Source organism: Mirounga angustirostris, unplaced genomic scaffold (genome assembly GCF_029215605.1).
Source record: "Mirounga angustirostris isolate CCGP_5_RB_7025 unplaced genomic scaffold, mMirAng1.0.hap1 SCAF_4, whole genome shotgun sequence".
Classification (NCBI taxonomy): domain Eukaryota; kingdom Metazoa; phylum Chordata; class Mammalia; order Carnivora; family Phocidae; genus Mirounga; species Mirounga angustirostris.
This window is the reverse complement of record NW_026991712.1, coordinates 145,012,625-145,030,469: the sequence shown is the minus strand read 5'-3', so window position 1 is coordinate 145,030,469 and position 17,845 is coordinate 145,012,625. Positions and strand designations below refer to the sequence as shown.

The following is a 17,845-nucleotide window of genomic DNA, read 5'->3' as shown; positions in this document are numbered from 1 at the left end:
ACAGAGCCACCCAGGAGACCCTTCTCTCTCTTTAAATCTAGATGACCTTATCCAGTTTTGTGGCATTTTTTCTTCAAATTTCTTAGACAAGTTGATTGAGCATGTTAACATTTATTTCTTAGTGATGGAATTAGCCAGAAGATGGTGTGCCAGGTTGAAAAATGTACAGGGATTGTTGGCACAAGTAGCTAGTTGCAGGTGCTGCTTTATTTCACAGAGCTGTCAACTTGTCATAACCATAAAGTTGCCACATTTTTATCAGTTGGCGTGGGTTGATATTTCGAGTATGGGTGATTCAGAACCATTTTCACACATGAACTATTAATCAGAAAGAAGAAGTGATACATCTGAGAAATAAGCAACGAGCAAATTGACTTATGTCAACTAAATGAACCAAGCAACAAGATTTTACCCCCTGATAAGAAGTCAGTTAGCATGTAGACCCTGAAGCGTCTCAAGCATGTCAGGTCCTTAAGCCATAAAGTGCTGCTTTTCCTTAAGGAGTTACCAGTAAATTTCTCCAGCACAAAGCAGAGAGCTGAACACCCATGTGCTTAATTCCTAGTTCAAGACTTTTTTTTTTCCTTTGTGACTCCTTCCTTTTGGCTGCAACATATGTAAAAGTTTATGGCTTCTTTTTAAAAACACAGACAACTCCCAAATTTACATCTCTAACTTAGACATTTTTCATGAATTCTAGATACTCCATCAGCCTTCACACCACTCCTATTTGGTTGTCTAAACACATTATGCTCCAAACCAAACTCACACTTTCTCTCTGCAAATCTGCTTTTCCTGAAGTCGGCTCCATCTCAATAAAAAATGGCAACACGTCCTTTCAGTTGTTCAGGTCCCAAACACAAAGACGTCCTTGACTCCCTCCGCTACTTCCAAATTCTATCCTGAATCCAAACGCATCTCAACAAGTCTGCCACGTATGCTCCTCCGAGCTCCAGTCATTTCTCTCACATTAGTGCAACAAGCTCCTAACAGGTCCCTGATTTATCCCTTTGCATTTCTTCTTTCATGACTTCGGCCAGGACGATTCTTTAAATACAATCAGATCATTCTGTTCTTGTGCTCAAAACCTCCCATTCTGAAAAATCTGTCAGAGGAAACGCCAAAGTTCTTGGAATGGTCTACAGAAGCTCCCACACTATCTGGCCCTTGTCATGTCTCTGACCTCATCTCCTACACCCTGCTCTAGCCACACAGCCTCCCTGCTGTTCTGCCCCCACATCTGGTAGGTTCCTGCCTCAGGATATTTGCATTCCTTCTCCCCTCCCCAGAACATTCTTACCCTAGATACACTTGGCTCTCATCTACTTTACATCTCTGGAGTCACCTATCAACACTTTAAAATTGCAACTCCTACTACCTCTGCTGGCTTTCTTCATTCTCTTTCCTTGCTTTATTTTTTCCCATAACATTTACTACCACAGCATTCCACAGAGTGGATATTTTATCTTTTATATATTTACCATCTGTCTCCTCTGATCAGAATGCAACTTCCATGAGCATAGGGATTTTTGTCAGTTTTGTCTACTGCTATACCCCCAGCACCTAGAATAGAGCCAGGCACATAAAAGGCACTCCAGTATTTTTTAATATTGAATGATTTGAATGCATATGTCTTCTAACTAGAATGTTTTGCATATTAATAGTGTTTACTGATATATTAAATTTTACATCTTCTGTCTCATTACATACTTTTTATATGTTCTGTTCCCCCCCCCATCTTCCTCTTTCTTGACTGATATTTCTTCTCTTCATTCTTCTTTGTTTTCTATTTGTTTGGAAGGAATATGTGCTATCTTTTAATAGTTATCCTAGTATATTTTAAATTTTAATAACATACAGGAAAAAGCACAAATCATAAGAGTATAGCTCAATACATTTCCCAAATTGAACATATTCATGTACAGGATCAAAAACCTAACACTGCCAGTGCCCCCAAGCCCTTCCCATGCTCTGTTCTAGTCCTTGTTCCCTCCCACAAGGGGAGCCACCATCGTACTGCCTAATATCAGAGGTCAATTCTGCTGATTTATGAACTTTATATTAATGGAAAAATTCAGAATGTTCTCTTTGGTGTTGCCTACTTCCCTTCAATACTAAGTGACATTCATCTGTGCTGTTGCGTAGAGTTGTAATTTGTTCATTCCTGTAACGATTCCATTGTGTGAACATGCTACATTTATCCTCTCTACTTTAGATGGACATGTGGATGGTTTCCAGTCTGAGGTTATTATAAAAAGTTCTGCTATGAACATCTTGTATATGTCTTGGTAAATTGAAGTATGCATTTCTATTGGGTATAAGAATAGGCATGGGGTTGCTAGTCATAGGATATGCATATGCTGGGCTTTAATAGATACTGCCAGACAGTTTTCCAAAGTGATTACCCCAGTTACAGTCCCAGCAGTGTAGGAGAGTTCTAGTTGTTCCATAACTTAAGACTTGATATTTTTAGTGGTTTTTATTTTAGCCATTTGGGTGGGCGTGTAGTGATATCACATTGTAGGTTTCATTTGCATTTCCCTGAGACTTAATGAAGGTGAACAGCTCTTCCATAATGTATTTGCTTTTTGAATATCTTCTTGAGTGAAGTGCCTCTTCATGTATTTTCCCAATTTCTCTAAATTTTTTTCCTGATTTTTATATTTTCTGGATACAGTGATGTTTATAGAAGATTTATATATTCCATATCAGAGTCCTTTGTCAAATATATATACAAATCAAGTAACTTCTTCCACTCTGTGCCTTGCTTTTTCACTGGTATCTTTTGATGAATATATATCCTAGCTACTCTCTTTTAAAGCTAGCATAAATTACTATTGTTACTCACAATTAAAAACGTTAGAATGCTTTGAGTTACCTTCCCAAAGTATGTGCTATTAATGTTCAATATTTTTCCCCCCTCCCCAGTTTGATGTTATTGTTTTATTCAGTTGACACTTGCTATTCTTTCTTGCATCCGAAATTCTCTATCTGGGATTATCTTCTTTCTGCCTGAACTACACGCTTTAGAATCTCCTTGAGAAGGTTTCATTTGGTGATTAAAATCTCTCACTTTTTATTTATCTGAAAATATAATAATTTTTCCTCCATTCCTGACATGCATTTTCACTAGTTATACAATTCTGGATAGACATTCAATATTTTTCAGCAGCACTGTATTCAAGTTACACACTCTTGTTGAGAACTCAGCAATCAGCCTGCTTGTTTCTTTCTGGGTGACTGGCCTTTTCCTTTGTCTGCTTTTAAGGTATTTTAAGATATTCTCTTATTCTTCAATATTCTTCCATTTCCTTAAGATATAACTAGGTGTGGAGTTCTTTTATTTATCCTACTTAAGAACTTAAGGGCTTCTGGATCTATAAATTGATACCTTTCAACAATTCTAGAAAATTATCAGGCATTATCTCTATTTTATCCTCCTCCCCACTCTTTCTAGGACCCTTTTGTAGAACGCTGATTTAATGTTATTTTAAGACTTCTTTTATCCTTGAGGATTCTTATCCTCTCTTTCATTCTTTCCTATCATTTCTCCTGTGGAATATATTTTGGATAATTTCTCTAGATTTATCTTCTTGTTCCTTAATTTCTTCACCTGTGTCTAATTTGATGTATAATTCATTCACTGCATTTCTATATCAATTTATCAAATTATTTATCTTTTTCAAATCTGTTTATTCCCTGTTCATATTTTTTAATTTTTTTTAAATTTTATTATGTTATGTTAGTCACTGTACATCATTAGTTTTTGATGTGGTGATCCACGATCCATTGTTTTCATATAACACCCGGTGCTCCATGCAGTACATGCCCTTCTTAATACCATCACCAGGCTAACCAATCGCCCCTCCCCCCTCCCCTCTAAAACCCTGGTTGTCTCTCAGAGTCCACAGTCTCTCATGGTTCATCTTCCCCTCTAATTCCCCCCCCCTCATTTTTCCCTTCCTTCTCCTAATGTCCTCCATGCTATTCCTTATGTTCCACAAATAAGTGAAACCATATGATAATTGACTTTCTCTGCTTGACTTACTTCACTTAGCATAATCTCCTCCAGTCCCATCCATGTTGATGTAAAAGTAGGGTATTCATCCTTTCTGATGGCTGAGTAATATTCCATTGTATATATGGACCACATCTTCTTTATCCATTCATCTGTTGAAGGGCATCTCAGCTCTTTCCACAGTTTGGCTATTGCGGACATTGCTGCTATGAACATTGGGGTGCATATGGCCCTTCTTTTCACTACATCTGTGTCTTTCGGGTAAATACCCAGGAGTGCAATTGCTGGGTCATAGGGTAGTTCTATTTTTAAATTTTTGAGGAACCTCCACACTGTTTTCCAAAGTGGCTGTACCAACTTGCATTCCCACCAACAGTGTAAGAGGGCTCCCCTTTCTCTACAACCTCTCCAACATTTGTTGTTTCTTTCCCTGTCCATTTTTACCTTTCTAACTGGTGTAAGGTGGTATCTCAATGTGGTTTTGATTTGAATTTCCCTGATGGCTAATGATGATGAACATTTTTTCATGTGTCTGTTAGCCATTTGTATGTCTTCTTCAGAGAAGTGTCTTTTCATATCTTCTGCCCATTTTTTGACTTGATTATTCGTTTTTTGGGTGTTGAGTTTGAGAAGTTCTTTATAGATTTTGGATACCAGCCCTTTATCTGTAGTGTCATTTGCAAATATCTTCTCCCATTCTGTGGGTTGCCTCTTTGTTTTGTTGACTGTTTCCTTTGCTGTGCAGAAGCTTTTTATCTTGATGGAGTCCCAAAAGTTCATTTTTGCTTTTGTTTCACTAGTTTTTGGAGATGTATCTTGAAAGAAGTTGCTGTGGGCAATGTCAAAGAGGTTACCGCCTATGTTCTCCTCTAGGATTTTGATGGATTCCTGTCTCACATTGAGGTCTTTCATCCACTTTGAGTTTATCTTTGTGAATGGTGTTAGAGAATGGTAGAGTTTCATTCTTCTGAGTGTGGCTGTCCAATTTTCCCAGCACCATTTATTGAAGAGACTGTCTTTTTTCCATTGCATGTTTTTTCTTGCTTTGTCAAAGATTATTTGACCATAGAGCTGAGGGTCCATATCTGGGTTCTCTATTCTGTTCCATTGGTCTATATGTCTGTTTTTGTGCCAGTACCATGCTGTCTTGGTGATCACAGCTTTGTAATATAGCTTGAAATCAGGCAACGTGATGCCCCCAGCTTTGTTTTTCTTTTTCAACATTTCCTTGGTGATTCGGGGTCTTTTCTGATTCCATATAAATTTTAGGATTGTTTGTTCCAGCACTTTGAAAAATGTCATTGGAATTTTGATCGGGATGGCGTTGAAGGTATAGATTGCTCTGGGTAGCATAGACATTTTAACAATGTTTATTCTTCCGATCCATGAGCATGGAATATTTTTCCATCTTTTTGTGTCTTCTTCAATTTCTTTCATGAGTGTTCTGTAGTTCCTAGAGTATAGATCCTTTACCTCTTTGGTTTGGTTTATTCTGAGGTATCTTAAAATATATTAAATATTATGTTTTGTGTTTAATAATTCCAATATCTGTACTATCTTGCAGGTTGGCTCCTAGATCTGTTATTTTGCTGGCTTCCAATCACTGTGACTTGTTTGCTTGTGTGTTTAGTAATTTTTGTCTATGAACTGTTAATTTTTAAAAGTATATATTGTTGAATTATTTGAAACCTGGAATAGAAGTTGGTTCCATGAAAGAGGATTTTGTTTGCTTCTACCAGTTGTCTGGGAGGGCTACCAAGCTGATACCACATTAGATTACTTTGGGTTTCTTTTGGACCACACACATTGTAGTGGGGATTTGAACTGCTGATGGACATGAGGATCAGCTTATGGTAATCTTTTTTTTTTTTCCTTCACCCAGCACCAGGGTCAAAATGGCCAAGTTTCCTTCTGATTACCAGGGCTTGTGTTTTGTTAATTTTTTTTTCAACCAAAAGAAGTGATAATTTCATTCATTTTTTCAAGAGGCCTATTTGCATAGGAGGAGTACAGAAAGACACTCTATTGTGTTTTTCTTCTCAAAACTTTGATTTCATGCCAACTCTCCTTGACTAAGCATTTTGTGCTACTCAAACAAGTACTGGAAAGAACTAGTAATGGACTCAGCAACTCCCTTTGTGCTTTAGCAGCATGTACAGATTACTCAGAATAATCCTCTTTGGACTGTTTTCTTCATGGTATAATCCCCAAATCTATAGTGACTCTTCACGGACAGTTCATAATTGCATGAAAATAGCTTTCATCCCCATATTCAGGGCTCTCCTGTAACTCTTTAATTCACTTCAACTGGTCTTCCTCTCACTTCCATTTTTTTTCTATACTCCAAATTAAATCTACCCACTTCTCAATTTAAGGCATGGTTTTTGATTTTATGCCACCTCTGTGCTTTCTCATGTGCCAATAATATCAAAAATATCTTTCTCCCTTTTTCCATTTATTTTTGAAAAAATTTTTATTGTGTTCAGAATGCTTGAGATCTACCCTTTTGACAACAAATTTATAAGTACACAATATAGCATTTTTAACTATAGGCACAGTCTTATTCATTCTGTGTGGACATAATCCTTTGAGGTCCTGACTTTATACAGAAGTTTCCAATTATGAGCTCACTTGGGGCAGATCCTGGGATATCAGGACCTGTCCTCTGAACATCACACCCTCAAAATAGGAGTTCAAGAGATTCAGAGCTCAGTAAAAACCCTTAGGGCAAGAGTAGCTCTGGCACTCACCTTCCAGGGTTCCTGGTTCCTGCAAGTATATGGATGCTTTCTTTTTACATCAGTTCTGTGATACTTTAATACATTTTCCAAAAATTCATTCTTTACTTTTCTTAGTCAAAAGAATTATTCATGTTGTCAAATCTACTGTAGTCTCACTGGAGTTGGATTTATTCTTTTATTCCTTTCTTTAACAAAGTTTTGTTGGGGGACCTCCAGTGTGCCAGACACTGTGCCAGGTTGCAGAAATACAGAGAAAAATACCAAATGGTGGGCGCCTGGGTGGCTCAGTTGGTTAAGCGACTGCCTTCAGCTCAGGTCATGATCCCAGGGTCCTGGGATCGAGTCCCGCATCGGGCTCCCTGCTCTGCAGGGAGCCTGCTTCTCCCTCTCCCACTCCCCCTGCTTGTGTTCCCTCTCTCGCTGTGTCTCTCTCTGTCAAATAAATAAATAAAATCTTAAAAAAAAAAATACCAAATGGTCTCTAATCACATGGTGCCCACCGTGTACCATGGGAGACAAACACGTACCCCATGTATTATAACATAAGGTATGCTATACTTTTTTTAGAGAAGGAAATAAATGAAGAGAACTAACAGTTATTGAGCACTGAAATATACACTTTATATACATTGACAAAGAGCCCTGGAAAATAAGTAGTATTAACCCCATTTGTACATGAAAGTCTGTAAATTTCCTAAGATTATGGGATTAGTATATAGGGGTCCTGGGTCCCAGAAATGCTTAACTGCAAAGCCTAATATGGAGATAGGGTCACTTGGTTGCTGTTTCAGTGCCATGGAAACAGAAGGGAGTGGGGAATTGTGGTCCCTGGAGAGCAGGGAAGAGGAGGATGGATGGAGGTAAGTGAGGCCTCAGAAGAAGTGACTTCTGAGATAGATCTTAAAGGATGCTTAGGACATCAGCAGGTAGCGAATTCCAGACAGAGATCAGGCAAAATTACAGGGGCATTTAAACACATGATGCAGGAAATGCAGAATGCTGCAGAGTATGCAGGGAAGGACCTGTGAGGCAGGGATGTGGCCAACTAGCCCAGAGGCACATTTTAAGGGACCCGGAGTCCATCTTATGATCACTGCATATTTATTCTTCTCATAACTGTTTTGTAACGTGAAATGTCAGTGGTCTGCCATGGTTTATTGGGCTGGAGTGGATATCTGTTTTCTTTGTCTACCAATACCTATTCCCCCGAGCCCCCCAACAGCCCTTTTCTTTGACTTGGGAAATCCTTCAATCTGATATTATGTACTTTTGGTAGAACGGACTCTGCCTGCAGCTCCTGGGGTGAGTTTATGACACAGGCTGAGCCAACCAGAGCATCCTATCCCCCATTTATAATGACTGGTGCAGAGATGACATGTGACCCAGTCAGAGCCAATAAGACCCAGATCTGGGCCTTTTCTCATAACACTTGAGAAGGTAAAAATTTCTAGTTTTCTTCTAGGGTTCCTAAGAGGATAGGGTATAAGTTTGTTACAGCTGGATGCCATATTGCCTCCAAAAGGGTAGGGTTTGTAGTATTAATTAAAATGGAGCTAAGCCAGGGAGGGAAAAACCAGGAGAAGAAGTAATATTGAGTCCTTGGTATTGTTTGTGTATGTGGACCCCGTCACCACCAGACTTTCCTTGAGGTGAGTCTCCCTTTTTTTCTCAACACAATATGATTACTGTTACCTATAATCAAGAGTCTTGACTAACATGAAGGTAAAATACAACCTAAATAAAGTCAACTAATGATATCCTAACTATATCATCAGTGTATCGATTATTTTGGCCTACAAAAATCAATAGGAGCTGGTAGATACACAAAGAAAGAAGTAAATATTTGCTGAGTACCTATTATGTGACATACTGTCAGATTTGGCCCTCACAAATCCCCTGTGAGGCCCATAGTATGATCCCTTTTTATCAATGAAGAAATGGAGCTGCAGGAATATGAAGTTATGGCTATTAAGTATTAGAGGTTAGATTCGACCTCTGGTCTTCTCCTTCTAAATCCAGTGCTCTTTACATGACTGCACAAATGCCTGACTAGGGCAAGTTTCCTTGTACATAATAAATGTTCAATAAATATTTATAAAAGAAACTAACATCTTGGACACCCACAACTTTAAAATCATTCGGTGACGGTGAAGAGAAGCAGGAAGAAAGGCAACTTACAGTGGCCTAGGGAGTGCCTGGCCAGCTTCGGGTCTTGGGGCCAGGCCTTTGTCTGGACAGCGTCGCTCACAGCGCCCTGCTTCCTGGGCAGCATGCTCCTGCTGCCTCCGAGGACTTTCATCACCTGCTTTCTTCCCCGCATTCCTCCACGGGCAGCCCCCTAAACACATGCAACAGGGAGAGTGCTGTAGAGCTCGGACTTACCTGCTCCGTTTGCCACTTACTTCTATTCTGTTCTTCAGTCATTCACGCTTCACGGAGAGCAATGATTTATTGTGGTACTGCACAGTCTCCCTAGACTAAGTTTCACAAGGATGCACACAAAGTCTTTGGCTCGCCTCTGAATGGCCATTGAATGACCAGCGCAGAGGCAGCCCCACAGAAGGCAGGGGGCATGTAACAGAGCACTGCCTACAGAGCAGATTCTTCATATATCTGATCTCACCTCACCTCCATGACACCCCATTGGGAAAATATCATTGGTCCACGTGATAAAGAGTTTCGAAAGGTTAAATAAAGGACCTCCAAATCCTCTGGTCTCACAGCCAGTGGTCTACCAAGGCAGGACTTGAGCCCTGTGCTCTTGACCACCAAGCGATGCTGCGTTCCTTCCGCCTGACATTTCATCTCTCCCCTGGCCATTCTTCTGTTCCTCCTCACTTCCTTTCCCACTCCCTCCCTGCAGTGTTTGTTGGACACGAATGCTGAGTTCCAGAGATAGAGAGACACCATGGGCACGGTGGCCTACACACTGATCACAGAGACATTACACAAATATTAAGATACAATGTGGCAAGAACCATTTGCCGTTGTGTTGTTCACTGAGACAGAAACAGAGGAGGGGAGGTCCGTTCTCTCAACTGGGAGACAGGGTGGAGGATGACTTCCAAAGCAGGTCTTACTAAAGAGTATATTAAAATGTAAGGACTCTTCCTTGACTGAGGGGATAAAGGAGTACCTGGCAGATAAATCAGCATGAGCAAAGGCATGCGTATCTGGAGAAGTGTTAGGGTCCTCAGACAGGTGTATGGAGGCTGATGCTGAGGGAAGACTGGAAGGGACAGAGAAAAAAGACGAGGTGTGAAAGATGTGACAGAATGAGGCTGAGTAATGCAGGGTCATGCGTGCAAGTTTCAGTGTGGGCCTCACTGAGCCCCAGGCAGCAATCTGAGCAGATGTTCATTTCAGAAAGATCTGGATGGATTGCCAGGAATAGACACTGGAAACCAAGGAGCATTACAGCCTTTCTGGACATTTATCAGATGACAATGGGAGTGGAGATTACTGTACTTTGGACATCAAGTAGACAGGAGAGTTGATTATGACAATACATCTGAAAGTACTTGGAAGAAGCTGAAGTACTTAACAGATATAAAGTATGGGATTTCCTGAGTTCTTGGTGGGGTCTGGGCAAACTAAAAGGAGAATATAAGGAGGGGCATTCTTTCAAGTCACACAGCCAAGAAAGAATTTTTTAATGGGGAAAAATGATAAAAATAAGTCAGAGTTTCACACAAATGCAGTGACTACCTTCCTTCACCATGGCCCCTAATAAGGCAGTGCATGGGTTCCCCTTGGCCTGTCCTTGGGAATGCTTCCTAGGGTCAGTTTGAATCACAGGGGATTCTGTATCTACTGACTTACCATTTATATCTGACTCCAAACAGCACTGCTCAGCTACACTGCCCACCACATTTACCTAACATAATCTAAGTCACTTTTAAACAAGTTCCAAAACTCAAATCCACACCACAAAAGCAGGAATGTGTCCCTTTGGTGGTAGCCTGATCCCATACCTGGCTCTTCTCAAACGGCCAGCACTGATAGAGAACATATCCCTGCTTTGGGGTTCTTTCATGGTCAATATCCCTAACCAATATCCCTAACCATGATCCCCCCTTGTCTTTCTCATGCTCCTGATTAACCCCTTTCTGATCTCTGGCCTCATCACCCACTTATGGCCTCGTCCTCCCTCTGGCCTCAGCATGTAATGCCACTTCCCTAACTCTGGTCCCTTTCTTTCACAATTAGTGACTTACTGCTTCCTTGAATGATACTGCTTTGTGATCCTCTATAAACACACATCCTGATCCATCCTGGCCTCCGGGCCTACCCACCAGGTCAGGCCCATGCCACCACCAACCTGTTTGATCTACCTGAGCCCTGCAGATGGGACTGGAACTATCTGATACTGTAAGATAGGCACATCTCAAATAGGTTTTTAGAATGTTCTGAGCAGACCACTCTAGCTGTCTGAAGGGGACAGTTGTCAATTGGATATGAATACACACACATATAGTATTTACCAATAAGTAATAATTAAGAATACATTTTTATGGTATTTTATGGTTTACATAGCACTTTCACACACATTATCTTATCATCACAAGACAGAATCAGGGTGGGACTGGGTATGGTCATTGGGTAGGGATTATTTATTCTTCTCTTACAGATGAAATGACTGAGCTCAGAGAATAAGTCGTTCTAAGCAGGGCCCACCTTAAGGAGGCCCTCCCTCCGGGGTCGTTCAGTTTCAGGGTACAGCCCCCAATTGGGTGTCTATGTTTTGCCCTCTGGATGCCTTGCTAAACTCACACTAGTCCCAGCCCCACTCCTAAGGCCTGCTTCATGGCTAATAAGTAGAAAGCCTGAGGCTAGAGCTCAGTGTTACTGTCAAGTTCCTTTCTTTGAGCAAACACCCAACAGCCACAGGGTCTTCTGACTCTGTGTCTGGACAACTGCTGTCTCAGCCACTAGAAGTCCACTCCATGAACGACTCCTATGACATGCCTGAACTCTACTGTTTGGCCTGGGACCCTAGAACTCTGATACCTTGAAGAGATGGCTTGAAGGTAGATCCTTTTCTGGTGTTTGAGGCTCCAATTCACATGGCTCTTTTTCCGTCTCCTTTTTATCTTCATCTTCATGTTTAGGGCTTAGATGTGAAGAGACACCAGGGGAAAAGTGAGGTTTAGAGTGTTTAGACCATAGTGTACCACCCAATCCTAAATGAAATGAATGGAAAAAGTGAATGTAAAAAACACGAATAATTCCCCCACCTCTCTCCACCTTCTTCTAAGATGAGGATCAGGTCACCCATTAGATCATTTCACTGAGTTTCTACCTGCTCCAATCAATGCCAGAACGAATCTCTGCTTAAAATCTCCTAGGAACTCCCCATTGCCTGTAGGATAAAATCTAAGCCTATAGTGATCTGGCCGAAACCTTTCTTTCCAACCCCATCTACTTCTGCTCTTTCCCTCCACTTTTGCTCTAGACTCTCACATTCCCCAAACCAACGATCCTAGTTCGAGCAACTCTCCCTTTTTAGTTGCTATTTCCCCTGACAGACATGCCCTCCGCATCTTGCTGGAAAACATCACACCCTTCTCAATTTGTCTGAATCATCTTACTTCTGAGAATCCTTCCTTGATTCTCCCAGTCATACCTTCTTATCCACTGCCCCAATACTTTGTCCTTCTATCTTGTATTCTAAAGCACTGTCTATGGATCTGCCTCCAGTTCCTCCACTTTGCCTTGTAAATGAACAATCAAGTTATAAGGAGGCAGAGCTCTGCTATTTCTCGATATATCCCCAGCACCAATGCTGTGTAATCTAGAGAAGCAATAGCATGGGCCCTGGCACAGGGCAGTAAGGTACTTAGCCAGGCTTCCCTACGGAAATGAAGGACTGCCGCGCACCGCAGTATACAGACAGCAGCTGCACTGGAGGGAGTAGGAGAGAGAGACGCAAGGTGGACAGTGTCATGAAAAACCTGAGAACCAAGGACAGAATGCTGGGGAACCATCAACCCCCAAATGAGGACTTCTGTTCTGGCACAGTGAACTAGATTTACAACCACATTCATACAGAAGGCAGAAAAAGAAGAGCCCTCAAAGAAACTCAGAAGAGGAGGTCATCAAGGGAGGAAAGCACCAGAGACAGTACTGTTCTGAAAGACAATGGAAAGAGTTGTCAGGAGTTTCATTCACTCATCTAATTACTGAGCACCGTGTCCCCCATTAAGGCCATCTGCTAGTTCCATGATGATTGGGGGCGGTGAGGGAGGGCTGGCTTCTAATCCCCACTATATATCCCTCTTTCTGCAAGTCTACGATTAACCTTTCTAAAAAAAATCAAATTTTCTCATTTATAAATGAAAGGTCACAATGCCAATCTCCATGGTTGCCATGAGAATGAAATGTGAGAAAAATGTTGAAAGCCTAGCATTGTTCAGAGCATATAAAGGACCTGCAGTAATTGGGGTCCTTGTCTTCATGGAAGCATTTGCTGTGTTAGAATTACCCAATTCTTATTTCTCATTGCACATTGTTGGTATTTCTCCTAAAACATAGCTGCCTTGTTGATGTACATGCCCTTGGTAATCCATCTTGCCCCTCAGGTCTTGTCCAGTAGTTTCTATATAGCTGGATCTCCATAACAATTATCAAATTAAACTCAATATGGTGACTTCTAGGAATACTACGAGGGGATGGGGTACGTTATCTCTGCTTTGAAACTCTTTTGTGGCTCCGCCCTGACCTAGAGTATAAAGTATAAATCTGTGCTGTCAACTGTGGCCACTGTCCATGTGTGGCTATTGTGCCTTAGAAATATATCTGGTCCAAATTGAGCTGTAAGTATAAAACATACTTGGATCTTGAAGAATTATGAAAAAAAAAAAAAGACTATAAAATACACCAGTAACAGTTATTATATTGATTACATGTCAAAATGATAATATTTTGGATATACTGGGATTAATAAAATATATTATAATTTTACCTGTTTCTTTTTACTTTTTAACATTTGGCTACTAGAAAAATTTTAAATGACATCTATGGTTTGCCTTATAGTTCCATTGGACAGGGCTGGTCTAAATGGTAAATTAGGCCTGGAACATACATTCTGACATTTTCACCTGGCCAATTCCTACAGGTCTTTCAAGATTGAACTCAGCTGTCAGCTCTTCAAGAAAGTATGCCCAGAGTCTCATCTCTGTGTTCCTACAACTACTTAGGAGTGATTATATTATATTGTAACTTCCTACTGAGACGGTCATTTCCCCCTCCAAATAGCCCCTTACCCCCAACCATTCTGGCCTCCACGCCCATCTTGAACCAAGGGAAGAGAATATATTCTATTCATTTTTGTATCTCAGAATCTAGCAGCATCTGAACAGAGTAAAAGCTCAATAAACAATGAATTAATCATGTGACATGGGCCTCCCAAGTGCCAAGCACCATGCTGGATGCCGGAGGGTAATTATGGGGGGCATGAATCGAGGCAGGCCAGAACTCAAGGAGAGAGATGAAACAGACTTCCCCCATGACCCAGTGTTTGTGTGTTTAGCCTCCGCCAGGGAATTTTGATACTTGCTTCTCCAGACCTCACCGACCATGTTTACTCTAATGCATTAAAAGTAACTCCAGGGGAAGAATGATAGACACAGACTCTGAAGAGGTGGGTCAGAGCACAGCCTTGCCAAGGTCCTGGTTTGGACCCAGAAGTATGAGCGGCATCAGGAACACCAAGAACAAGAAAACACAGGCCCTTCTCACAAGGAGCTCACACACAAGAAGGGGTGAAGAGAAGGAGAGTGAGGATGAACTGGCATGTTAGCAAACCAATGACACACAGTGATGTTAGTGCAAACTTGTGAACCTTACAGGGAGGAGCCTGGCTACTTCTCTCTGAAGGAGGGGACTTAGGAAGGCTTCTTACAGGTGGGAATGTTTGAAGGTCAGTAGATGTTTACCAGATCGTTAAGTTGGGATGAATTAATGAATTAAGGCAGCAAAGGCACAGACATTTGAGACAGCATGGTGCATTTTGGAAACTAAGTTCTTTGGCAGTCACATGATGGTTATATGCCCAGTTGACTGTGTGATTCCTACAGTCCAGGAGCCCCTGAGGGTAGTGGCCAGGTCTCCATCACTGCTACCACCCCAGTGGTTAGCAAGTGGCTGGCCATGCTGGAGACTCAGTAAGTGTTTACTGATGAGTGTGGTGTGGGCTGGAACAAGGCAGGAGGGAAAGGCCGGGCAGGACCCCTGAGTACCTTCTCTGCACCAGGCACCTTATGAGGTGCTGGGAAAGCTGAACTGGGGCAGTCCCTGCAAGCATAGCTGACCCATCGAGGTAAACTAGTTCATGCATCAGAGGGCCGGTGGTTGGATTAATGCTTTTCCATTTGAAGATAAAACTCACCTAAGTTCTTGATGGAGACCATTCTTCCAAGGCTGAAAGTAAAGAGGGAAATGGTCATTTTCATAAACCAATCCAAACCATGCCTTTGTTGTATGATTACAGATCTTTAGAGACTTGACCAAAAGACCAGGCAGGTGAGGTCTCAGCATGGAGCAAAGGTGGACACTGACAACAGAAACCTCCAGGAATCCTGGCCGGTGGAAATGAAGGTCAGTGGGAAAGGAAGAGAAGCATTCCCCATGTGACGGTGCATGCCAGAGGGAATGTATCCTCTGACTTAGAATAATAAATTGTCCTCTGCATGCTTTTCCAGGAATGTGCCTGTAGAATAAAGCTTTCCCATCATTTGGGGGAAATACGCACTTGTGATACCGGAGCAATGTTTCAGCGAGCAGAAGTAGTGACACAAGTCATGCTGGGAACTCTCCCGGGCTGGCTGTGCACCCCCTGATCCAAAATTCGCTCATATAATCTAGATTTGGCTCCATTAAGATTATGTCCCAATGACTACAATGTAGCTCATTTATTCAGTTGTCACCAAGATCTGATTCATTCATTATTTTGAATCTAGACAAGAATGCTGAAGAAAACAGAAAATAGCTAAGCCTTGAAAATGCTTCTCCCAAGACCAGCCTAAAAGCTCATTTGCCCTCCTGTGAGGAGAGCCCCGCAGGCCTTCATTCAGGGACGACCGGTTTTTATTTTCCGTATAATTCTAACAACCTGGATGGTAGAGTGACAAGTCAGATGGACCTCGGCTACATTATTTACAGGTGGCTGAGCCTCTCTGAGCCCCCAGTTCTGCCCTGTAAAATGCAAGCAGTGAAACTAGCTCACCGGGGAGCAGGGAGGATGAAGCGCTCCCACGTTTGCACAAATGCCTGACACAAAACAAGGACTTGGTACAGGCTTTTCCACGTGACAGACTCCCTGCTAGATGCAAAGATATTGACAGAGAAAGCAGAACTGTCAGAGAACAGAAAACAATGGCAGCAAACAGACTTGGGGTTTCGTGGGAAGACAACTAGCTCTGAACACCTAACAAGGGACTAAAATCATCATCTTTTTTTTTTTTTTTTTAAGATTTAGCACAAGCAGGGGGAGGGGCAGAGGCAGAGGGAGAAGCAGGCTCCCTGCTGAGCAGAGAGCCTGACGCGGGGCTCAATCCCAGGACCCTGGGATTATGACCTGACCTAAGGCAGATGCTTAACTGACTGAGCCACCCAGGCGTCCCAAGGGACTAAGAGCATTTTTATAAAGAAGAGTGTGAACTGTAGCCATTCAATCCCTTACGTTCCGGAGGATTCCATGTTATGAAGACAAGGTGAGATCAGATTCCACCCACCCAAACAAGAATACTGAGATGAACACAATACATGTCTGAAAGTTAAGATTTTAAAGTTAAAAATACAGGGCGCCTGGGTGATGTAGTCAGCTAAGCGTCCGACTCTTTATTTTGGCTCAGGTTGTGATCTCAGGGTTGTGGGATCGAGTCCCGTGTCGGCCTCTGAGCTCAGCACGGAGTCTGCTGAAGATTCTCTCTCTCCCCCTCTGTTCCTCCCCCCGTCATCTCTCTCTCTCTAATAAATAAATCTTTTTAAAAGAAGTTAAAAATACTTTAATGCTTTTTTTTCTTTTGAATGAGATAAACTCTAGTTATTTACAGAGTTCACTTGTGCAGAAAAGTTTATTATTTTGGAGATATGGCCAGATAATTGAAGCATTTTAAGAGAATGTTTCTACTCTTGTTAATAAGAATAATCATTTGTAGTTTTCTAGCTAGAAAGTGTAGCTAGAACAGTCCTTTCTAGTAGGTGTAAGAAAACAAGCAGAAAGATGAAAGGTCTTGACTAAACGAACCCGGTGAGGAAAGAGTGAACCTTCACTGGTACAGTTACAACACGAGGCGAGCACCTCGTGTGCCAGGCGCTGTACTGGGCGCTTAGCTACTTTTGAGTTCTCTCAGCAATTCAGTGGAACAAGTATGAACCCCCTTATTTACTGAGCGTCCACTACAGCAGATGCGGTCACCACAGGGCATCTGTTCCTGCCCTCATGGAGAACACAGCATTTTCCAGAAGACACAGCTGGAGCCCAGAGAGGTCAGATGCCTGGGAGAGATGCAGGCATTTACTATCGAATGGTTTCTCTGAGTTTACCTGACTCTCGTTCCCACAATGACCCCAGATGTGGGTACTTCCATTATCTCTATTTTACAGGTGAGGAAATGGAGGTTCGCGACCACACGGGCAGGTGCTGGGACTGAGGCCAGCAGGGACTCTGCTTGGGCCCTAACCAAGTTGCTTCAAGGTGGCACCTCGCACCACGCCCACCAGGAGCCAGAAAATGCGCCTTCAAAGAGCTGGTCATCCTCCCGAAAGTGCAGGAGATACACATTTGGCTTGTGCTACAGAACGCCTCTCTCTGGAGGGACCGTTATTAATGGCCAGTTGATGCTGGCTGCCATAGATAACGGGCCGGGAATGGGTGAGGGCCAGCTTCTCCCTCCTCCCCACACCACCTTTTCTATCTCTGTTATTACAGGAGACAGAATCTTAGCAGCTGGAGCCTTGGAAAAGCCTCAGGAATTGGGAGAAAATGGAAAACAAAGACCTTTCTCCTTGCTCATAAAAGAAACTCCTTTACAGTCAATTCTGTATACCTGTTATAGTTATAAAGTTGGTAGAAAGAGGAAAC

The 17,845-nt window shown here is 42.0% G+C and overlaps 1 protein-coding gene across 1 annotated transcript in view; it reads right to left on the bottom strand.

The window, feature by feature from the left end:
• The window catches only part of FYB2 (FYN binding protein 2), a 94,598-nt gene that overhangs the window by 27,388 nt on the left and 49,365 nt on the right, over positions 1 to 17,845 (bottom strand). Inside the window, 3 exon segments of the mRNA XM_045899083.2 lie at positions 8,938 to 9,081; positions 11,754 to 11,942; positions 15,149 to 15,180. Of these exon segments, the coding sequence (XP_045755039.2) occupies positions 8,938 to 9,081; positions 11,754 to 11,942; positions 15,149 to 15,180 (365 nt within the window).